The 25,534-nt window shown below is 46.0% G+C and overlaps 1 protein-coding gene across 2 annotated transcripts in view; it reads right to left on the bottom strand.

The window, feature by feature from the left end:
• RASSF8 (Ras association domain family member 8) overlaps positions 1 to 25,534 on the bottom strand; it is a 60,571-nt gene that overhangs the window by 17,112 nt on the left and 17,925 nt on the right. For both annotated transcript variants that reach the window (XM_044281466.1, XM_044281467.1), the window contains exon 2: positions 6,352 to 6,516. In XM_044281466.1, coding sequence (XP_044137401.1) covers positions 6,352 to 6,454 — 103 coding nt within the window. In that variant the 5' untranslated portion in view covers positions 6,455 to 6,516. The remainder of the gene's footprint in view (positions 1 to 6,351; positions 6,517 to 25,534) is intronic.

Raw genomic sequence — 25,534 nt, forward strand, 5'->3', positions numbered from 1 at the left:
AGGGCAAATCTACTATGACAGACATTTACAACCTAATGTTCAAATTACAGCTCACTTCACCCATCAAATCGGCCCAGTTTGGCAGTGTAGCATTTTACGATTTCATAAATCCAGGGGATTTTTTTTTTTTTTTTAAATTTTATTTAAAAGGGGTGTGATGAGTGAGGTGGGGTGCTCATTATAAATGACTTGTCACCTCTCATGATATGTCTGTTTTAGTAACTACTTGCATTCCCCATGTTATAACTATTCCAGAGCATCTTTTCATATGAAATATTCTGTGCCGTTCCTCTGTTATTCCTACTAGAGATTTCTGAATGAATTGCCAGTAGTTGGGTGTGCCCCTGCACAGTCTGACGCTATCCAATCGGAACTCTTCGTGTCAGACTGTGCAGGGAACAGAGGATGTTCTACATTTTTTCCAGAAGGGTAAAAATACTCCTCATAGCTTTTTTGAGGAGTATTTCAGCCATGGAGGAGTACACAGTAAATTACTTTCTTATTATTGTGTCGATATAGCGGTATGAGGGCTTTTTTGTGGGGTGAATTGTATTTTTAGTGCCACCATTTTGGGCTACATATAGCTTATTAACTTTTGTAATCTTTTTGGGCCGTTAACCACCTTCCACCATGTGTTACTGTTATTCTGTGGATACCAAACGTATAGTTTATGTGTTTTTCACTACTTTTGCACAATGATGGCATGTCTCGTTAGGTCTCAGCATTTCAAAACCCAGAACTCATTCGTTTTTGCACTTTTGCAGCCATATGAGGGCTTGTTTTTTTGTGGGGCGAGATGTAGTTTTCATTGGTACCATTTTTTGGGGTACATATGAATTAACATTTATTACATTTTTAGGGCAGGGTAAATAGGATGCATTTTTTACGTTGTTCACGGGCCGTTTAAATAACATGGTATCTCTATTATATGGGTTTCGGCAAATGCGGTATGACACCATATACATGTGCAGTTTTTTTTTTTTACCAGTTAGAAAAATATGAAAAAAAATTTATGAAACAAAAAGTTGTATTTTTTTTATAAACTTGATTAGCCTTTATTTTATTTTTACTCATTAGGAAAGATGGCTTTTATAATGCATTGCTATACCCTGTCTACCAATGCATTACAGTGCTGCACAGTCTAATAGACATACAGTCATGGCCGGCCTGGGGGTCTTTGTCAGGCCTCTGGTAGCCATGGCTGATTCTGGCAGAAAAAGCCCTCTTCCTCTGACTGCCCATATACTACGTTCGCTATTGACTGCAGCATCTAGGGAGTAAAGCAGCCAGCATCAGAGCTCTCTCTGATGCTGGCCGTTACAGCTTCAGTTAGTGTCGTGCGCCCGCGGTGATCTGGAGCGCGGTGCAACCTGTGAGGTCTCTTCAGTGCCTGCTGTCTGTGCCAGGATTAATGGTGAGGGAAGAAGGGAATGAACAGACCTCAAAGGCTGCGCTCCTGCGCAAAGAAAGTCTCATAAAAACCATTTGGACCTTTATTGAAAGCTGCTAGTAATTCATTCATAATCTTTATGTGGGAATAACAGAGGAACGGCAACACAAAGTCATAAGAATAGATGCGACAGAATAGTTATTACATGGGGGATGCAATTAGTTACTAAAAAAGACAGGAGTGGTGTCGGGTCCTCTTCAATATACACAACACTGCTCTCCCAGTGTGACCCGGAGTCACAAGCTTATGGAGAAGTCTCTTTTGTTGAGGTCATTCGGAAAGCTCTGCAGGTAACGTGTCCTAAGAAGGCAAAGAAACGTCCTAATAGGGATTACTGCCAAGTCTAATGTACGCAGCACCGCTCCAAACAACAAGCCTCTTACATTTAAAGCAACAGCCTGAATTATGATGCGATTCGCCAGCCATTGGGGCTAATTAGGAAAATCATCGCATTCACATTAACAGCGACTGAGATTCCGCGGATTCTGTCCACATGTAACATGCTAAATAGCAGAGATGTAGCAGAGCTCAATTCAGCATTTATCACTTTACAGCTGCTTCATTTGTAGATTGCGATAAGTCTGGAGGTAAACAAAAATGTCACCAGTCACTGCCTGCAGAGCTCTGTGTCTACGTGGATGGTGGTCACTGATAGGAAATCAAGTGGTTGCTAGGTAACCTAGAGTATACACACAACATTTGGACAGTAGTGATGAGCGAACTTCTGTTTTAAGTTCGGCGTCTAAAGTTCGGCTTCCGGTTAGCGGAGAATCCCGATATGGTTCCCGATATGGATTCCGACTTCCGTTGTGGTCTGTGGTAGCGGAATCAATAATGGCCGATTATTGATTCCGCTACCACGGACCACAACGGAAGTCGGAATCCATATCGGGATTCTCCTCTAACCGGAAGCCGAACTTTAGACGCCGAACTTAAAACAGAAGTTCGCTCATCACTATTGGACAGTCTTCAGACCCTTTCACTTTTTTCACATTTTCTTATGTTGTGGCCTTGTGCTAAAAAAAAAAAAACAAGTCCCCCCCCCCCCCCCAATCAATCTGCACTCAGTACCCTGTAATGTCAGCACAAAATCTTCACATAAATGTCCACATTTATAAAAAAAAAAAAAAAAAAAATTTTTGCCTGGACATAAGTATTCAGACCCTTTGCTAGGACACTTGAAATTTCTCTTGATCATGTTTGAGATGTTTCTACACCTTGGTTGGCCTCCATCTGTGGTAAATTCAGTCAATTGGACACGAGTCTATATAGTCTCTCACAGCTAACCATAAACGTCAGAGTAAAAACTAAGCCTTGCGGAAGAAAGAACTGCCTGTAGAGCTCAGAGACAGTATTGCTTGAGTGGTCCAGCCAAAGCCCTGACCTGAACCCAATATCTGGAGAGGCCTGAGCTGTCCACAGATGCTCCCCATCCAACCTGACAGAGCTTGAGAGGATCTACAGAGAAGAGTGACATACAGTAAAATCCTAAAATCCAGGTATCAAACCTTGTGGCACTATACCCAAGAAGTCTGGAGGCTGTAATTACTGCCAAAGGGGCTTCAACTAAGTACTGAGTAAAGGGCCTGAACACTTACGTCAGTGCAAGATTTTAGTTTTTCCTTTTCAATAAATTTGCCAAGATTTCTAACATTCTGTCTTCACTTCGTCATTATGACGTACTGAGTGTAGAATTATAGGGAAAAGGCCGCCACATGACAAAATGTGAAAAAAGTGAAAGGGTCTGAAGATTTTCCGAATGCACTGTACTTTACCAACGAGGAGCTGCAGGAAGAGGACAGATTTATTAAACGCTGATTATAAGACAGGGGTAGAAATATTAGGACTGGAGCTACAGTCTGTCGGCACAGGCCTCTTAATACATTTGGTGCATTTCCAGGCAGGCAGTGCACAAGAAGTTCTAATCTACACTAGCTATGAAGCCAGTTTCTGGCATAAAAGGATAGTAAACCTGCAGGAGGCCATCCCCTCCCGCTAAGCCGTGCGCACAGAAGTAAAAAAAAAAAAAAAAAAAAAAAAAAAAAAAAATCACAAATTATGGTGCTAAAATAAAATTTATAGTAGGTATAATACCACTTTAATTTAGAATGATCCCCATTTCTCAGCTGTATTGTTTGTATGTGTGAAGTTGTGCAGCCCTTTTGTTTTTTATCAAACAAATTGAGGTGCGTCATAATTTGCAACTTTTTTTTTTTTACACCACAATAGTGGCATGAAACATTGGATAAACGTCCCATAGCACCCGAGCGCAAGCTGTGTAATATAGTAAGATGATGTGCAGGCAGTCACGGCCAGAGAGGTCGCCTTTGATGAGCAGTCCCAGAATCCCACAGCTTTAGAGAAAACAACAACAAAGTGCTGGGCCCACAGACCATGTGACCTTCAAAACAAACATGGCCGACATTCTGATGTTCGCCTCGTTAGAAATGTTTATTTAGATGGGTTTAGCTGTTTATCTTTGAAGAATTAATGCTGAGACAGAAAAGAGACTTATGACTGGAATCCAATGGGGAAGGTGGGGGTTTCATGTTTCAGGAGAAAAAATAAAAATAAAATAAGGATTCACCATGGAATTCGCAAGTGAGATCCGCAACAAAGTTGTTGTTTTTTTTGCAGATTGCCAATATGGAAAATTTTGAAAAACCGCAGAGAAGGTTTATTTAAATTTAAAATCCGCACCGCATGGTAATTTTCTTTCCGCAGCATGCGAATTCCATTTTTGTGCAGCTGGTACTGTATTACACTGCACATTATCTGCTCATGAAATCCAGACAACGTGAACATACCCCTCAAGCCTGGAGGCCATTGCTGGGACTATCTGAAGTGTGGAAGACCGCACACCTTCAACAGATGTCACAGCTCCTTACTCCCCCCACACACAACGCTCAGCTGTGTGTTCTCACTGGGGAGAGGGGAGAAAGCTACCACCGGACTCCTGTTATCTCCCGGGAGAATAAAGGATTGGACGTTGAAATTCAGCACCAATCAGCAGCTCTCCATACGTTAGCGTGTCGATTCCAACGTAAATAGCGGGCGGCTTGATCCAGTGTGCTTGGGGACCTTGAAGGGCTTTTCTGGTAATGATTTTTTAGCAAGTGCCTGCAGCCTGCGCCCCCTTAAAACAGAAGATTCAGACTTACCTGCTCCATGTCGCTCCAGTCCTCCACGCTGCCTCTGCTGTGTCCATCTTCCAGCTCCAGCACTGTAAAGTTCTGGCGGTGCATGGGCATGGTCACATACAGCGCTCCAGCGGTGACGTGCTGCTTGTGGCCACATCACCAATGACGCCAGTGGACACAGCAGAGGCAGCATTGAGGGCTGGAGCGTCATGGAGTAGCCAAGTATGAATCTTCTATTTCAGGGGCAGGCTGCAGACACTTGCTAAAAAATCAATATTACCAGAAAACCATTTTAAGAATGGAAGACCAGATGATAGTGGGAGACTGACTGTCCTAGGGCCAGCAGAGGGAGTATTCTGGTGTGGACAGGAGGGACACTGAAGCCCAGGGGGTCCCCTCAAGGAAAAGCCAAATGACAGAGGGCAATTTTCTCCTTCTGCATAAAAATGTGTTGTACTGTAAATGGTTAACGTCCTGAGTAATATTACAATTGTACTGCTGCAGTTGCTTTTTAGAAGCTAAAGAGAGTCTGTCAGCAGTTTTGCATTAGTGCTAGGTAGCAGTACAAATCTAACTCTTGTGGAGAATTTATCAGGAATAGTGTGAATATGAACTTTTATTCTGTCAGGTTCTACTCCTGTAAGTGTACTAAAGGCGGAGCTCCTCTGCCCTGAGCTGCCTCACAGCCCCCCCCCCCCCTCTGCTCTACTGGGTAGATGCTATAGAGGTCACTCAGCAGAGGGAAGGGGCTATGAAAAAGCCCAATGCCTACCTACTAGGCACTTCAAAACATGGCAGAATAAAAGTTCATATTCTTACTCCTGATGATAAAAGCTGCACTAAAGGTATGTTTATACTGCTGTCTCCAGCCCGTACTAGTACGGTCAGCAGTTTAGTTTAGTAAAAACTGCTGACAGACTCTAAGTTCAGTCATCCATAAAGAGAGATTGTAGACCTTTCTAACGATGGCTTGGAAACAGACTGTGTTGGTCACTCTGGTGCACACCTGGTGCACACAGCATTGGACAACATACTTCACAGACATGGGACCCACAAAGCAGCATCCAACACAGGTGGTGGAAAAAGAGAACCCTCCCAGGGACCCAAAGCACCCTGGTAAGTGGACCACTCAGAATTAGTCATGCCACCGGTCCAAAAAACACTGTTCTACTACAAAGTCATTCTAGAGGGGTGCCCCCATTACAGAAGGGTGACAGCCACAGACAAAGGGGCAACTTATTGACCTCATGGACTCAATGGGGAGATGTATTAAAACTAGCGCTAAGGAAAAGTGGAGTGGATTAGTAATTACACAAGGGAATGAGCACATCTGGTGCTCCACAGCCGCGCTCTACAAAAGTGGACACCATCTGGTTTTCCTGCCATTGGGCGCATTCCACCAATAACATTTTACCAGACAAAACACAGAAATACAGGGGAATACTGAATCAAAGGTTTCGTCTATCATCCTGACGTGCTGGCATTAGAGCTAACCCCTAATATTCCAAAATTAGGATTATACATGTAAACTGATTGCTGTAGTGTGGGCCACAATCTGTAACCTTCCACTGGGTTTGGCATTCAGCTTTTCTAATGCGTCAGATATATACAAGCAGATATGTCATTCTGGGAAATCTCGTAAACTGCTGCCATGTTGAGTGCAGTGGCAGCCGATCAGGGGTCAGTTCTGCAACAATGATTTTGGTCTTGGCCTTTTACAACATCATTACCCTTTGGACTTGTGCCAGGGCGATGACTCACCTATGGCTTGTGCCAGGGCGATGACAACTTCTTGGCATGTGGTCGCCTCAGTCACCCCGCACACGATCCTCTGGACCCCATCTACCCATACTTTGAGCTCCATGGTGAGGAACAGAGTTTTGCGCTCCTTCAGACGTCACGTCATGTTCAACGGGGACGGCAAATCTGCAGAGGTAAACAAGTCAGAAAATTATCTTTTTTCCCCCCCTTTTCTCAGAAAAAAAAAAATAAAAATCTCAGACGGGTATGATGGCAGCTTTGCCCAGTAATAACAGTTTTTCATTTTTTTTTTATTATTATTATTTTTTTGGGGGGGGGAAGGGGGGGTTACACTAACCAGACAGGCAAGAGCGCAGTTGCAAACTCTTCCCTATCTACTGCTCATCCTGCTCAACCCGATTCATGACTAGCTCTGATACAATGTAACGCAGGCTGCTGCTGAACGCCGTATATTTCTGTCTGTGCAAATTTAACAAGTCCAGCGCCAATTGAAACCATCTGTAGGAAATTAAAGAGCCATGTACCTGCCAAGAGCAGCACAGCCTCGGCCGGGGTGAGGCAGTTTTCATGTGCAGGCACCCCGAGTTCACCCCCCACCCCCTAATTCACTTTGCTGACATCTTGCAATTCAATCCAGTGCTCCAGGATCCTAAAAAAACAGCCCCTGAGATCAGCGGCACAAGAAGGAACCGTTCCAGGGAGGCGGTGGGGGGAGGGGATCACACGTGAGAATAGTTTATATCTAAACGTGTTTATCCCTTCAGAGAATCCATGTATCCAAAGAGTGCACATAAAATATTCATCCTGCACCAGGCGCCCGAGGGAGGACTACAGCCCTCATCATCACTTGTCAGAAAAAAGGGAGAAAAACAACAAGCACACAGCATTTCCCTCATAGATCCATTATTTTTACGGTCTCTGTTCCCCACATACACAGCATTTCCAGGTGTCCCCCAGATTACCCTGGCATGTGAAGGATGCTAGCAGCAGCGCAGAGTATTTCAGGGAGCAGTGACCTGACCATGCATGTGATTATGTCAGTGAGCACGGGCTACATGTGACGAAGGCCAGTGTCTTGTGAGAAGGGGAAGAGGGAGAAGTAGAATGTCACTGACAGCAGCACAGAGCATGTCAGGAGACAAGGGTGCCAATACTGTTCAAGTCAAGTAGCCATGGGAGGACTAGACTCACATTATGATGTGAGGATTGGAGCAAGGACCAAAGCAGCACAAAGTATTTAATGATGGTAGTGTATTGATCCTGTAGGTGGCAGTTCCCTATTGACACGTAGGAGGATAAGGCAGGAGCAGTGCACAGATACTGAGATATTGGGAGAGATCACCAACTGAGACACGCAGTGAAAGCAGCAAGGTCCTTGGCAGCACAGAGTATTTAAGGATCACGAGAAGAAAGTGATCTGTCCACTTGATAGCGAGGACTGGGCTGCATGTGACAGGCGTGAAGTGAGGAGGTGGTAATGGGAGGCCCAGCTAGTTACCCACTGGAAGGAGCAGAATCCTGGGTGGGTGCACAGAGGATTTCAGCATGTCGAACCGTATATCCTAAGCAGCCATGGATGCACACATGAAAACCTCTGTGTATGACATTCTCCCCCGACACTACCTCCCCGAAATGTTTATTCCTTAGATTAGAAGAGATTGGATGATTAGCGCTGGAATTAGGAGTTGTCAGATAAAACGCTACATTCCTCAGCCTCCAGAGAGGGGGCCCTGCGAAAATATGCCGCAGGATACGCTGCAAGTTTACTTTAACAGCGCAAAGGGACATACATCCCACATATCCAGGGGTGCGGCCCCTCAACAACTAGGGCCCCCACCATGCCACACCTGTCCATGGCTTGGAGCGAGTCTGGTACTGCAGCACAGCTCTATGGAAATGGGCTGCAATACCACAGACAACCTGCAGGTAGGTGTGGAGCCATTTTTAACACCTGCCTATAAAGTTGGGTAAAAACCAATTATGACAGCCACCTAGCTTTCCTAGTACACTGAATGGCACATCTTTACCCCTGTATGACTAGCCCCTATACAACACAGGGGGAGATTTCTCAAAAGCGGTGTATAGGAAAAATGGCTTAGGTGCCCATAGCAACCAATCAGATTCCATCTTTTATTTTCCAATGGAGCTCTGAAAAATGAAAGGTGCAATCTGGTTGTTACGGACACCTGAGCCAGTTTTCCTTTACACCAGTGTGTATCAGCAACTACATGAGCGGCCGGCTCCTCTCCCACGGTAGAGGGTCAGAGAAGATTTGGCGATTGCCCCTTTCTCTTCCTCTCCTGGTCATTCAATTACCGCTCGCTCAGTTTTCAGCTGGTTGTCATAGAAACCAGAGTTCTGCCTATTTTCTCGCTTTCTCAGAATGATCCAAATACAGGGTTGATGTGGAATCTCTCCAAAAACCCATTCACTATAATCTAGCATCACGATAAAACATCGCTTTCCTGAAATATTCTGTGCTGCTGTGACTTACTGCTTTCATGTCTGTCTGCTCTCAATTTCCCTCTATGTAGTTTTGAGGACAAATTTTTAGAGAGAACAGGTCACTGGCCCCCAATGAGATCTGCACGTCCACTCCATAAATACTCTGTGCTGCCTGGTACCCTACCTTCTGTGACCTTGGGCCCCTGCCCGCTTCAGTCTGACCTTTCACTTGCCTTCATATGTCACTTCAGGTGGACATGTCACAAGATCCTAGCCTTCTCTAAAAACACTCTGTGCTGCTGGAGATACTGTTCAGCGCTAATTGTCTACTCCAGTCGTCCATGTTGTAATTTAAGGAATAAACATTTCAGGGTGAGAGTCGATATTGTACTATGCAGATTTATGTGTACTGTACAAATCTGATAGGCAATAAGGTTTACAATGCACAGTTTTTTGATATGCTAAAATACTCTGTGCTGCTTAATTCAATGGGTAAGATGGTGTGACCTCCCATTACAACCATGTCTCATCATGCCACTGTCCATCACATGCAGCACTGTCCCCATCATGGTCACACAAGTGGACAGGTCACTGCCTCCACAAGATCAGCACCTCCTTTTTCTGAAATACTCTGTGCTGCTGGGCAACCTACTCCTTCCCCTTAGTCTAATCTCTCATTTGTCTCCATTCCTCTATACACCACATGCAGCCCAGTCTTCACTGAGAATCACATACAGAAATTGGACAAAGTCACTATGCCCCCCGAGATACGCTCCTTAAATACTCTGTACTGCGATGGACCCTGCTCCTTCCACTACGTAAAACTGTTGGTGATCCCACACTTCACTATATTCTGCTCCCAACATCAGTACACTGTTATGGCCTTTTCCTCCTAACATGAATGGATCAGCACACTACACTCCTGAAATACTCTGTACTGCAGGAGAGCCTGTTCCTTCAGCTCTCAGCCCAATTGCTCATTTTCTCCATTCCACAGGCTTGTTCTCATATGCGTGAACATGTTACTACTCCCCTTAACCCAAGGGCCTGAAATCCTCTGTGCTGCGATCATTCCCCTGAACTGGCTGCAATCCAAGATGAATATATAACTGTTATTTAAACAGAGTCCATCAAACAATACCCTGAAGCAGTCCAGAACACAGAACTTGGCCCCGTGCTCAGATATTCTCATCAATATTCTCTTCAGTGAATTATATATAGTTTCGCTTGCCAACGAGAGCTCTGTGTCGAAATGGGAGAAAACACGGCTTGTGCCCGCACAGCGATGCTCAAATGGTCTGTGTACAATTTTCCACAACCAGGAGCTGGGATGAAAGCGCCTGAACAGCAGGAACCGACTGATCATAATTCCAGAGAATCCTTCTGGCTGAGAGTGCCACGTAGTGGCGCCCAAGTGTGCCCTGCCTGCCATATCAGTTACAGACCTTTTTTTCATTTTAATACATCAAGTATCTGAGGTTGGCTCATGAATCAACATCATTTATCCAGAGGATAGCACAACTCGGGGCACACAGAGACCTTGCCATCCGTGTAAAAAAAACTGCACCGCATTACCTGAACCAGTCCTGGGATTCCTAAAAAAAAAGCGCTACTTTTAACAAGGTAAAACTTTTGAAAACTTTCAGATATACAATATATTTCTTTATTATACTCCACAGCTGCATTCATAATTCTGCTAGCTGGCCTTTGAAACAAACAAACAATAGGCTCCACCTTAATACTGGACACGTGATCTAGTGGACATGGTTTAACTTGCCCTTCAGGGGTCTGGGAAAGCTGGGTGACAACCACTGTGGAAGCTGTAACCATGGGGAGCACACCAGCTCAATGATCCCTCCGCCACATGGATGGGGAAGAGAGACTGTGGAAACTTTGCATTAGGGCGGAGGAGCCTGAAGCTGCACCTCTCTAGACTGTTCTGCTACGTTTCTCATACTCCCAAAGCCCAGCAGGGTGGAAAGAGGAAAGGAATCTGATAACGGCAGAGGCTAGTCTGGTCATACCCTGCGGGCCATGCTGTGACAACGTCTCAGGACTTACACGAGAGATGGACACTCGTTAGGACTGTGAATGTTGCCATTAGACACAGCATTCCTTGCGTCGGGAAAGAAAAAACGGCTTAGTTATGCAACTAAACATCTCAAGGTCCCATAACGCTGTACGGCAAGTAGTCATCGCCAATCTTAGGTCTAAGAAAGCTGGAGAAAGACGTCAAAACTGCAATCAGTGCTTTCTGGAAAAGCTGGGTGACCATTAAAGCTGAAACTTCAGCTCCCACTATGGCTGCTTTCCCTGGCCTGATTTAGCAAGAGATTGTCAGGGGAGGAAACGTTCCTCCGATAATTGCCTGCTCGTCAGTGGAGAAGACCGTTGCTATTACATGCACAGTATGGGGAGGAGTGATCAGTAATGTCATCGCTCGTCCCCATACAGAATCATTGTGTGCCGGCAGCAGACTCGACTGTATAATCTGCTGCCGGCGAACAATGATTAAAGTGACTGCACCAACAATCATGTTACCTGATTGGGTAATCGGCGGCATCTTATCGCTGATGAGCGTTTGTAAGCGATTGCCTGACCGAAAATCAAGCAATTTGAAGGGCCCTTTACAAGGACCAATTTACATCTTGGTGGATCTACATCAGTAGTTTCTATCCAGTCTTCCACCACAAATGACCACAGACACCCAGCCTGGGCTACAAAGAAGCTGCCGCAGCACTTCTGGTGGTGTCCAGTGTACGGGGAATGGAAGGGAAGTGGGCAGTTTGTGAACTGGTCCGGAGCTGCTGTGGGGCCCCTGACTGGCTGATCAGCCCCCCTCTCAGTCCTAACTAGCCACAAGGGCAAAAAGGAAGAATTTCAGTGGCTGTGCCCGATAATAGTCATAGCCTGACATGGCTGATAACAGAGAGCAATGCTTCATATGATATAAGGGTAGGAGGCACGCTGTAGGTTTTGTCCCTGCCTTTGTCAGCAAGTCTCATCATCCTCACAACCCCAATAATTAATATGGTTTACGATCAAAGCAAATGTGGGGGTGATCACAAGTGTGCGTAGATAGTGATGCCCCGAAATAGAAGCCTGGAGTGAGGAGGGCGTCGTATTCATACTCTGACTTTCTCCTCATCTCCTCTGTTCTTAGACAAGTTTATAAGAAAGTTCCACTGATATCTTCTCCAGATGGAGCTTCCTGCCGAAATCTGCACGCCCGGTGAGTCACCCATTGTGTGCCGGAGCTAAAATTTTGTTCCTGCTACCAGTTATATCAGCTTAATACGCAGCAAAGTGTGAAGGCGGATATAGACGGGAACGAACATTCCTACAAACGCTTGTTCCCAACAATCTATCTGTGTAAAGGTGCCGCTGATCACCCGATTGAAACAGACACCTAAATGATCATTTCTGGGCATCAGATCGTGCTGTCTGAATGGCGATCTGCGGCCCAGAAACAATGCAGCTGTACGAGGACGAATGATCCCAATAGCGACCGCTCTTGCTCATACTGTGGAGGTGATCACTGCATGAAACTGCCGCTCTTCACCTCCACCGAGCGAGCAGTCGACCGCCCAGATAATCTGCCGCTGCTCGGCACGTGTACATGTGCCTTAAAGACAGCAAATGGCACCTACAGGTCTAAAAAACACTGGTCACATTGTTCTTTACCCGATGTGACACAGGGCTTGGAAAACTGGAAAAGAACCAATATGGCTGTCATTACAGCTATCTCATGGGTTGTCACCCAGTTTCCGAGACTCCTGAATGCAATCGTAGTCTGGTAAACTAAGCCCCCACCAATATAACTCCATTGCCCAAAGATCTTGAATCTGCCTAGTTAAAGGGGTTGTCCCACAAAAAATATTCTACAGTTTTCAAACCAGCACCTGATTCTGAATACTTTTGTAATTGCATCTAATTAAAAAATTTGTATAGCCACTGAGTTATTCAATAAAATTTATCTGTATAGAGCCACCTGCTGTTTTTTTCTTATTTCTTTGTCCTGCTCACTAAGATGGCTGCACATGCTCAGTTTCATCCTTCAAATGCCTCCTGAGCTGTGATAGGGAGAGCATGGACACGCCCCCTGAGCTGTGATAGGGAGAGCTGAGAGACACCCCGTGAGCGGTGATAGGGAGAGCATGGACACGCCCCCTTAGCTGCAGTAGAAAAGACACTCCCCTTGAGCTGACAGCTGGATATAGATCTAGCAGAGCAATGACTGGGGAGATCTCTGGATCCATGTCAGGTACAGGACTGCTTCTAGGTTTGTTAGAAAGAGGTTGCCATGTCCTATATGATGCCCGATTTTCATGTTTTACATTAGTCACAGGATAACCCCTTTAAGCAATGATAACCTCCTCGACTTAATGATCTGCCACTCAGGATGATGGGACAGCATGCCAGAGGGAGCTTCATGGTGGCCATGATAGTCGTGACCCAGACTTCTAAAACAACAAAAAACACTGGCATTGGAAAAGTCACGCCAAAAACTGTGACATGACTGATGTGTGAACATACCATTAGTTAATAGCTGCATGACTTTGTAGTCTCACCTTTTGGGGCCCCTGTTAATGGCTCCAGATCCCAGGGCCGATTCCTAGAACACATCACAAGTCACTTGTGGAGGTCAGTCAGCTGATGACCCCTTGGACATTTTTTTTTGTCACCTTGAATGGTCACATGACATCAACACAATTTAAAGGGCCAGCATCTTATAATGGAACAGCGGTGTTATACAAGTTCTACCTATAGATATAAGCGTTGTAGGCAATGATGGGAATACGACAGCCCCCCCAGCCTGAAATGGTTGACAGCAGGGCACAATAGACCGCGCGCGTGCCTTCTTTTTAACGAGGCAACACTGCACGCCATTGATTTTAAAGGACCCAATGTACCGCCATAAGACAGTGCACCCCTCTCTGGATATCTGGTGCAATCCTGATCTATTTTAAGTCCTAATTTTATCATGGATTGTTAATAACTCTTCGCCGCCGGTAAAGAATGAACCTGGTGGCTGTCAGGACAGGTGATTTGTCATGACAGTGAGAGGCGAATAATTGCTCTGCACCCTCCCTGCACTGGGTGGAACATGTGTTTTGGGTCTTTCTGGTAAAACCTCATTCAGAGGGTTTGAATCCTAAAAATAGAGAGAGCTGCGGCGTGCGGGAAGTGGAAATGTCTGACAGATGTTGCTGCATAGGACGTGGAGAACAAAAAAGACCGCCACGCTGATGGAAAAATCTCCCCGCTGCAGCCTGGCTTCAATAATTTCCCCCCATATTATCCTGGGGTACGGGAACAACGAAGCAGATGACAGTTTCCAATCTTTTTATGCGAGATGGCCACATGTCTGTAAATGAAGCTTTTTAATGTCTCTGCTTGCTGTCAGTGAATAGGAACATTTTCCTTTATATTCTGAGGCTGATCAATGTCCAGATCTAATACTTCTCACTGCTGAGGGTTCGTTACAATTGGATCTGGTATGGGCACTTATTTGACATTGTAATTACTGTGAGATAAATTACTGAAGCCTCAAAGGGCTATTCCCATGCACTGGTGGGGGTCTAACCTCCGGGACCCCTATCTGTGCTGCAGTTCCTTCCAGGCAGCTCAGTGTGTGGGACTGGGTTTTACTACCACTGCTGATCCTTCATTCTCAAGATCACGGGGTCCCCAGCAGTCATTACCTTCTACAATTTAGAAGGCCACTTTAAAGCCTGCTTACATTGGGCACCGTTACAATCCAGTCAGTATCGGTGAAGGTACATGCCGCATGTAGCCATTTTCTTTCATTTATACAATTCTCTAGCATGCTGCTCTCCCATGTTACCATTCACTGACAGCAACTAGAGGTACTGAAAAAAAGCTTATTAAAAAGTTATGGAAGTTCCCATTCTATATACAGTAGTTCAAGATTAATTTACACAAACCCCTTTAAGAGGTCTTCACCTTGAATATTACTGTATATCATATACAGCAAAAACAATTAAAATAGGTTCCTGGTTATAAGCCTCCTATTGTAGCCAGGGCAGAGTGCCGCCACATAGACAATCTCTTTTGCCATCCATCCACTGGTTGTGTATAGTATTGCTGATCAGCCCCATTCACTGCTTTTTACAACAACAACTATGGACACCTTTGAGGACCTTTTTTATCTTTTATAAATTGCACTCTACTTAGGGCTCATTCAGACAAACGTAAGGGCTCCATGAGACAGAGTGCAAATAGCCACTGACTTGAATGGGTCCGCAATACGCAAGAGGTCCTATCTTTTGCGGTGCGGGGGCACGGACCAGAAAGCCCAATGAAGTTCTTCATAGGGCTTCCGTCCCGCGAAAGATACATGTCCTATCTTTGTCGGTATCCTGTGGATAGCGGACCCATTCACGTCAATGGGTCTGCATCCGCACCAGGAGTGCACACAGCCAGTGCCCGTATATTGTGGACCTGTTTTTTTGTGGTCGTGTGAATGGGCTAAAAATGATTTGGTTCGATTGCTCTTTATTAAAAATGTAACAGCTTTTCCTCTACAGTGTCCGTGCGTCTGACTGTTACTTCTCCTATGGGAATCCGTCAGGGTGCTGCTCCGTCATCTCAATCGGTAGCTCTTATATTTACCAACAGCTCATAAAGGCTGTATTACACTGGACGATATTCGCATGAACGATCGTTAGCAATCATCTTCCAGTGTAATACTGTCGCCAGTTGCCCTATGACTGCTTGTTCATCGGGCAATTCTGATTTTGGAAGAGTAACTAAGCCTTTATCTAAACTTTTAATACGTTGCAGTTCTCTTAGCGGAGCAGGCAGAAGCAGGAGCCCGCTCAGTTCAGCTAATCCTGGCATAGTACATGGGTACCCATGTGATATGCCAAGAGTTAGTAATAGTCCAGGGAGCACGGGCAGGAGCAGCAGTGTGCGCTCCTGCCCATTGAGAAAGTGTACTCCGTACACCGCTGAGCAGTGTAGAGAACAGAGTTTTAAGAGCACCAGGTGTGCTTTAGGCCTCATGCACACGACAGTTTTTTTTCACGGTCCGCAAAAACGGGGTCCGTGATCCGTGACAGTTTTTTCGTCCGTGGGTCTTCCTTGATTTTTGGAGGATCCACGGACATGAAAAAAAAGTCGTTTTGGCGTCCGCCTGGCCGTGCGGAGCCAAACGGATCCGTCCTGAATTACAACGCAAGTCAATGGGGACGGATCCGTTTGACGTTGACACAATATGGTGCAATTGCAAACGGATCCGTCCCCATTGACTTTCAATGTAAAGTCAGGAGTCCCTTTACTTTCACACTTGTGTTCATAATGCAGACGGTGGCTCCGTTCAGAGCGGATCCGTCTGCAAAATTATATTGTTAAAACATTTCTAAGTGTGAAAATAGCCTCAGACGGATCCGTCCAGACTTTACATTGAAAGTCAATGGGGGACGGATCCGTTTGAAAATTGAGCCATAGTGTGTCATCTTCAAACGAATCCGTCCCCATTGACTTACATTATAAGTCTGGACGGATCCGCTTGCCTCCGCACGGCCAGGTGGACACCCGAACATAACTTGAAGCGTCCCCATCACCATGGGAACGCCTCTACGTTAGAATATACTGTCGGATATGAGCTACATCGTGAAACTCATTTCCGACAGTATATTCTAACACAGAGGCGTTCCCATGGTGATGGGGACGCTTCAGGTTAGAATATACTGAAAAACTGTGTACATGACTGCCCCCTGCTGCCTGGCAGCACCCGATCTCTTACAGGGGGCCGTGATCAGCACAATTAACTCCTCAGGTGCCGCACCTGAAGGGGTTAATTGTACTATCATATCCCCCTGTAAGAGATCAGGGCTGCCAGGCAGCAGGGGGCAGACCCCCCCCCCCTCCCCAGTTTTAATATAGTTGGTGGCACAGTGTGCACCCACCATCGCCCCCCCCCCCTCCCTCCCTTTATTGTAATAAATCGTTGGTGGCACAGTGTGCACCCACCATCGGCCCCCCTCTCTCTATAGTAGTAACAACCATTGGTGGCAGTGTGCGGCCTCCCATCCCCCCCCCCCCCCCCCAATCATTGGTGGCAGCGGAGTTCCGATCGGAGTCCCAGTTTGATCGCTGGGGCTCCGATCGGTAACCATGGCAACCAGGAAGCAACTGCAGCCCTGGTTGCCATGGTTACTTAGCACTAGTACAACAGTAGAAGATTCATACTTACCTGCTTGCTGCTGCGATGTCTGTGACCGGCCGGGAGCTCCTCCTACTGGTAAGTGACAGTTCTTTAGCAATGCGCCGCACAGACCTTTCACTTACCAGTAGGTGGAGCTCCCGGCCGGTCACAGACATCGCAGCAGCAAGCAGGTAAGTATGAATCTTCTACAATTGTACTATTGCTAAGTAACCATGGCAACCAGGGATGCAGTAGCTTCCTGGTTGCCATGGTTACCGATCGGAGCCCCAGCGATTAAACTGGGACTCCGATCGGAACTCCGCTGCCACCAATGATGGGGGGGGGAATGGGAGGCTGCACACTGCCACCAATGGTTGTTACTACTATAGAGAGAGGGGGGGGGGCGATGGTGGGCGCACACTGTGCCACCAACGATTTTTAACTATAGAGGGAGGAAGGGGGGGGGCGATGGTGGGCGCACACTGTGCCACCAACGATATTCAAACTGGGGAGGGGGGGGGGGGTCTGCCCCCTGCTGCCTGGCAGCCCTGATCTCTTACAGGGGAATATGATAGTACAATTAACCCCTTTAGGTGCCGCACCTGAAGGGGTTAATTGTGCTATCATATCCCCCTGTAAGAGATCGGGTGGTGCCAGGCAGCAGGGGGCAGTCTTGTACAAAGTTTGCAGTGTATTCTAACTAGAAGCGTCCCCATCACCATGGGAACGCTTCTGTGTTAGAATATACTGTCGGAAATGAGTTTTCACGAAGTGAAAACTTAGATCAGAAAAAGCTTTTATGCAGACGGATCTTCGGATCCGTCTGTATGAAAGCAACCTACGGCCACGGATCACGGACACGGATGCCAATCTTGTGTGCATCCGTGTTCTTTCACGGACCCATTGACTTGAATGGGTCCGTGAACCGTTGTCAGTCAAAAAAAATAGGACAGGTTTTTTGACGGACAGGATACACGGATCACGGCCTCGGCTGCAAAACGGTGCATTTTCCGATTTTTCCACGGACCCATTGAAAGTCAATGGGTCCGCGAAAAAAAAAACGGAAAACGGCACAACGGCCACGGATGCACACAACGGTCGTGTGCATGAGGCCTTAGGTAGAAGAAAAAAAAAAAAGATGAGTAAAAATAAATTTAAAAAATCATTAATAAAGTATATTAGAGATAGTTTTATTAGGGCATTAGGGAGAACATATTAAAAAGTTTAGATAACGGTTTAGTTACTCGTTAAGCATGTCGGCAGCAGATCATAATTAGACAGCACAATCTGCCGCGGGCATATTACTAGAAAGTATGGGGACGATCGATGGTATTAGCGATCGCTCCTCCCCATGCTGCGGAGGAAATCGCTGTATGTCATAGTAGCGGTCTCCTCCACTACTGAGGAGACGATTGCCGGGAGGAAACGTTTCCCTCTCGACAATCGCTTGCTGATCTGCATAATACAGACCTAAGAATTTACCTTAAATAAGCATTTATGAGCTGTCAGGAAACTGGAGTTAAGGATTACAGATCAAGCCACGCAGCACCAATGGATTCACTCAGAAGAATCTATACTTTGCAGATGCTGTAAAACTAAAAGCTGTAGAGGAAAAACTATTGAAAAACTGATTGTTAGCCCAAAATAAGTAGAATGACATAATAACAAAAAAGTCCCCAAATCTGATGAACTGGGAGTAAACTCCACCCCAGCGATTACACGACGTGTGGCACCTTGTTTACACTGCAGATACGCATGTGAATGGATTTCCTGATCTCTCGGCTCCAGATTTCCGCCTTTACCTCTGAGCCGCTGTGTGGAGCTGACATGATGCTGACTCAGTCTTTCCTGCCCTATGTTATCTGCAGTGCCCTCCATGCAGCTCGTATCTTACACTGCAGATGCTGGGCGCTTCCAGTCAAAAAGACCCCCCCTTTAAATTGTGCACATTGTGGTCAAACTCAACATCCAAGCGACAAAGCCTCACGAAAAAAAAAAAAATCTGTCATTATCGCACACCATTAGATCATTTCCACCGACAGCTGACACCAAGCTTTCCCAGAATCCTGAATTGCTACTGTCTAGTCAATAGCATAAAGTCAGTGGGGCAGATGGCAGAAACCTTAATAGGAAGGGATTCTGTTCTAGCCCAGTTACTACCAGAACTGCTCAGGAAACTGGAAGATGAGAAACAAGCAAAGAACGGTCAATGAAGACACCAGTCATTCCTGAGCTGTGAGCTCACTTGTTGTGGGATTGGATCCCGTGTCTCAGCACAGGGCAATGTGGCTCCAAATATGAACACAAACATAAAACTGTTAATTTAGGAATATTCCATAAAAAGAAATTAATAAGAATTATCCTGTACTGATCCTGAGTTACATACTGTATTATACTGCAGAGCTGCACTCACTATTCTGCTGGTGGAATCACTGTGTACATACATTACTTATCCTGTACGGATCATGAGTTACATCCTGTATTATACCCCAGAGCTGCACTCACTATTCTGCTGGTGGAATCACTGTGTACATACATTACTTATCCTGTACTGATCCTGAGTTACATCCTGTATTATACCCCAGAGCTGCACTCACTATTCTGCTGGTGGAGTCACTGTGTACATACATTACATTTCTCATCATGTACTGATCCTGAGTTACATCCTGTATTATACTGCAGAGCTGCACTCACTATTCTGCTGGTGGAATCACTGTGTACATACATTACTTATCCTGTACTGATCCTGAGTTACATCCTGTATTTCTTTTATTAAAATTTTAAAAACGTAAATAAATACAGAAAGGAAACCAAAACATAACACAAAAGCCAAACCAAAAATACAGGACATAATGTAGCTCAGCACGGTCCAGCCCAACACTCACTTCCCCATAGAACACCCACTATATACAGTCTTTACAATGTACTAACCTTTCTGATCCGGTTGCACCCTACCTACACACAGCAAAATACTGAACACTTACAAAAAAAAACACCCTAACACCCCAATTAAACACACACGTTTACGCATCCCATGCCCCCAGTACATGATAACAGATGTCCATGAACCAGCCCAGAATTTCTCATATACCCCAAAAGTCCCCAATGTCCCATGGAACCCTAGAACCTTTCCCCATTTACCCACCACCCAACCTAACACTACAACCAGCAACTCAAATTATACAAAATAAACATCACTAGACAAAATATACAACATATATATACACACACACACACACACACACACACACACACACACACACACACACACCAATATATACATACAGACCTATAAACTAAAATACATGGCAGACCACTCATACCACCCACAGTGAGGCTTTTCAGCCACACACAACCATTAAAGCCCAAGTTCGGCGCCTGCAAGCCCTATGTCCTCATACAGCCACCAAAAAACAACTCTACAGTGTCAGCATCAGCCTACCACCAGGAAGGGAGACAACAGGCTAGGGTACCCTAAAGGCAAAACCCCTCCAGAGGAACGAGGCTCTACCCGCCCCCAACCTCTCATAGTCCAGAGAGTCTCCAAGAATGTTTCTAACCACCTAATCCACGGGAGGATTTTGCGCTGCGTCGAGACTAAACCATGCGTGTCATGTGCAGTACCTGACCACTGAGCTGACTAGGAATAAAGTGCAGCGGTCCCTACCACCCAGGTGTCTAAATGCTCCATAGGCCCATTTGCATAGGCAAGAGTGACCAGCCTAGGCCAGCCGATTGAGGTCCCCACCCTGGTGTAAACCTCTGTGTTAAAGGGACAATAAAGCAGGAAGTGGTCCATGCTCTCCAGCACACCACCACACTCCTCTCGGGGACACCCCCTGTCCTCACGGCTCCTAAACTTCAGATTGTCCCTCACACACAGTTTCCCATGGAAGCAGCGCCAAGTCAAGTCTAAAAACGTCAAAGGGATCCTAATGGAATTCAAAAGCCGTAACCCGATCCCCAGATCCCGACTTGGGCAGGTCCCTGAGGGCCAGAGGTTTCTGGAAATGGGTCAACAGAACCCTCTGGTCAAGGAGTTTCCTTGACCGAGTCCTGATTTTCCAAATCCCCAGACCCCACCGACGTAATACCTTCAGAACCAAGGCACCATAAGCCGGGAGATGCCCATGTGGTGTGCGGAGATCCTTCACTTGCCCCCGTCTCTCATTCCTGGAAGAAAGGCCGAAACCATCCCCGACAGGAGACTACTCACAGAGAAGCCCTCGCTTTCCAGAGGCTTGCGAGATTAATTTTAATAAAAAGGTGTTCACCAGGAACACCACAGGGTTGTCCATACCCAACCCTCCTAGTCTCCTCGTACGATAAGTAACCTCAATCTAGACAAGGTTCAGTCTATTTCCCCATAACATCTGGAAGAACAGACTGTAAACCCGAGTCCAGAAAGGTTCTGGCAAGACGCACACACTGCCCAGATATAAAAGCAAAGGGATCAGGTAGGTTTTGACAATGTTCACCCTTCCATTGATCCACCCTCTGAGCGGCAATCTTAAGTCTGCTATCCCAATTTTGGTGGGGGTAATCCCCCTGGCCATTCAATGCCATTCTGCATTACACTCCAGAGCTGTATTCCCTATTCTGATGGTGGAGTCATTGTGTACATACATTACATTACTTATCCCGAGTCACATCCTGTATTATACTCCAGAGCTGCACTCACTATTCTGCTGGTGGAGCATTGTGTACATATATTACTTAGGCTACTTTCACTCAAGCGTTAATATTTTCCGGTATTGATGTCATAGGGTCTCCATATCGGAAAAAAAGCGCTTCTGTTTTGTCCCCATTCATTGTCAATGGGGACAAAACGTAACTGAAGAGAACTGAATGCTCCAAAATACATTTCGTTCTCATACTGGAGTGTAAACCGCAGCATGCTGAGGTTTGCTTTCCATCCTGGGATGCAGAGCAAGACTGATCAGTCAATGCAAGTCAATGGGGATGGATCCGTTTTCTCTGCCACAATAGAAAACTGATCCGTCCCCCATTGACTTTCAATGGAGTTCATGACGGATCCGTCTTGGGTATGTTAAAGATAATACAACCGGATCTATTCATAACGGATGCAGACGGTTGTATTATCAGTAACGGAAGCGTTTTGCTAAACCCTGCCGGATCCAGTAAAAACGCAAGTGTGAAAGTAGCCTTATCCTGTACTGATCCTGAGTTTCATAATGTATTATACTCCAGAGCTGCACTCACTGTTCTGCTGGTGGAGTCACTGTGTACATACATTACTTACCCTGTACTCATCCTAAGTTAAGCCTCATTCACACGTCAGTGTTCGGTCAGTAATTTCCATCAGTTATTTTGAGCCAAAACCAGGCGTGGCTTTAAAACACAGAACAGGTGCAGATCTCTCCGTTATACTTTATGTTTGTGGAGGCTCCAATCCTGGTTTTGGCTCACAATCACTGATGGAAAAACACTGACGTGTGAATGAGGCTTTATATCCAGTATTATACTCCAGAGCTGCACTCACTATTCTGCTGGTGGGATCACTGTGTACAGTATTATAACAGGATGTAGTAGTGCAGCCGCTGAAATGAATGAGGTACAGTGCTGGATTACTTGCGATTCTGGAGTTGTGTGGCGACCCCATTCAGTTCAATGGCTGCACTACTACACTGATCTTGGGTTGTGAGATTGTCTCACAAAAGTCACGCAACCAAAACCATCTGTGCGACTTCTCTGTAACCTGCTGTACGCGCGACTATTTTACAGCTGCACAGCCTAATCTGAGAAAAGTCACAGTTGCTTGGAACTCGCACTGTGATCAAGCTGTGCGCGACTTACTGTGTTGGGTATTTAGCATCCGTCGCGTGCACCACGACCCCACTGACAATTAGATGCAATGGGTGTACACAGCGGTGTTGGCCGTGACCACCTGCCGTAGGTGTGAACGTGGCCTTAGTTCTTCAGCCTCGGCTCACGGATGTAGAAAGTCTCTCTCTTGTCGGTGTAAATGGCATAAAGATTAGAGGAAAATGTCTGATGAATCGCTCCGACACGGAGCTAGCAGAGGCGCAGCGCACCCGGTCATGGGGAACATGCTGTACCATCAGCCATTTCATTCATAATTTAAGATCTGACAAGGAGACGGAGCGTCTCCAGACACGTGCGGCTGCTGAGGAAGGAATACCGCTGGTAGTCTTACAATAGTGTCTCTGTGGTTACTGCACCACATCATAAGAACAATTCTCATCATGTCATTGCCCAATACAGGAGGCTCCAGCACGGAGCTGCTCATTATTCCTGCCTGGGGCACTGCAGGTTCCAGCATGACCACCCAGTCACACTCTCTCCATATACTTTGGACAATTATTTTACTGAGCAGGACGACAGGCGCAGACTGCCCAAGATACTGTAGTCGTGGGCACAAGAACAGGCCGATAGCAACCAAACCAGGCTAGAAAATGAAAGACACAATCTGATTGGTGGTGTCTCCTGTCTCCACAGAAAGCTGGTCACTTATTGGTTAGTATGGAAAAAGAGGTCGCCTTTTCTGTACCAATCAGATTGTATCTTTCACCTCAGTGGTTTCTATGGGCAACATGATCAAGCAGCTCCTCGTGCTCTGTTCACAAAACTTTATTTAACCCTGGAGGACAACAATGTATTCTTAGAGGATGATGAGGGGGTGACGGACTTCTTGTCTTACTTTATCACATTTACAGCTGCTGACTTTTTACTGACCTTGGACAACCCCTTTAACTGTGTGTGGGATGCTAGGTCATCAGACTACGCCCCAGAACCCAAGGCACACAATGAGGGGGTAGGCTGCAGCATGTAAAAGGGGCATGGTCCCATTCTACAGGGGGTGTGGTTTGCAATCCTCGTGAGGCAAATACTTCTACGGGCTACCCGTGCTGTCCAAACCACAGGCCACATAATGTAGCCTGCCGAGGCTACCCACCGAGAAGACATGGACCAGATTTAATCAAAAAGGTCCAAAAGAAAAGCTCTTTGTTGCCCATAGAAACTAAATCACAGCTTTAATTTTTCAAGAGCAGTATATGACAAAAAATAATACCGCACCCAGATAGAAATGTCAGATTGCTTCAAAACTCAGCATGCCGTTCTGTAAATGACTACCGGTGTGGTCTGATTAGACACTGGGTCCTGCTATAAGAGGGCATAAATGTGCTTCCCCCGGTGCCCTATAAAAAGGCTCTCAGAGGCTACTTTTGGATAATGTACCTCTTGGTGACAGACATGCCTCTATGACAGAGTTAGGGTTGTCACGATACCAACATTTTGATTCAATTTCGATACCATACAAAAGTATTGTGATACTCGATGCCATGCGAAAAAAAAAAAAATAAGCAGTGTGTATTTCGCATTTTATGGAACGTCCGGCCCATAATCGAACAGTCCTATCCTATTTTTTGGGGGGACAAGGTGACTAAAAAATGGCGAATCGCACAGTTTTTATTTATTCATTCTTTCTGTTATGGCGTTCTCCGCATAGGGGATTTAAAAAAAAATATTTGTATATTTTGGACTTTTCAGACGTGGCACCTGAGTGGTTAACTGCCACTGATCGCAGCTCCCTGTCAGAGGCCGGGTGCCGCTATGCGATTCTGCCGCTGGCACCCGCCTCCTGTATCTGCATTAAACGGTTATCATGGCCACAGCCCCTCCCCCCTGTGCTGCTACTGCCACCAATGAGAGGAGGGAGAGACTGCTTCCTTCTTCCCTGTGCTGCTGAGGTAACATGGCACATGCTGAGAGCAGCGCGTGCCATGTTCTGTGATACTAGGCTGCGCAGTAGTGCAGCCTAGTATCGGTATTGAATCAATACCAGTACAAAAGTATCGATTGGGTATCGATAATTCGATACCTGGTGCAACCCCAGACAGAGAAAGACATTTTGCCCAGTTGACTAGGTCACCTCTAGGAGTGATACGAGGGACTCCAACAGGTCAGTGATATGTGAAGGACATCCTTCGGCAACATGTGCTGCCTCTCATGGCAGGGCTTCAGTAGGATAATCCTTACCCACATACAGCAGGGGTCTCCTTCAGATTGCCATACTTCCTTGGCCTGCCCAGTCACCAGATTTATCACCAATTCAGCATTTATGGGACCAGCTGGGACACCAGCTTCGGCAACCTGCGAGTGTACAGGGTCTACAGGTCCAGCTCCAACATCTGTGGGCAAATGTGCCGCAGGATACCACACAGAACCTGTATGTCCAACTGGTTCTCATCCCGTATCCAGGCTAGAGGCGTATCAGAGACGTATTCTTTCACTCTAATATTGTAATCTCGCGTATCATCATTACAATCAGACACAGAAAGTGTTATTCCAGTCTGACAACTCCTTGGTGTGGCAATGAGTGTATTAAGCGGAGCGCCGATTCCTCGCTATAGGCAATAAAGACACGTCATAAATCTGCCCAATAGTTTACAAGCCAAGAATAGGGAGAAGAGACATGGGATGTATCTCAGTGGGCTTCTACCCACCCGGCTCTGTTAGACTGACAGGTCTCAAAGAGAGAGGTACAGCTACATTAGCTTTCAGAAAACTTGTGACAACCAA

Source organism: Bufo gargarizans, chromosome 2 (genome assembly GCF_014858855.1).
Source record: "Bufo gargarizans isolate SCDJY-AF-19 chromosome 2, ASM1485885v1, whole genome shotgun sequence".
NCBI lineage: Eukaryota > Metazoa > Chordata > Amphibia > Anura > Bufonidae > Bufo > Bufo gargarizans.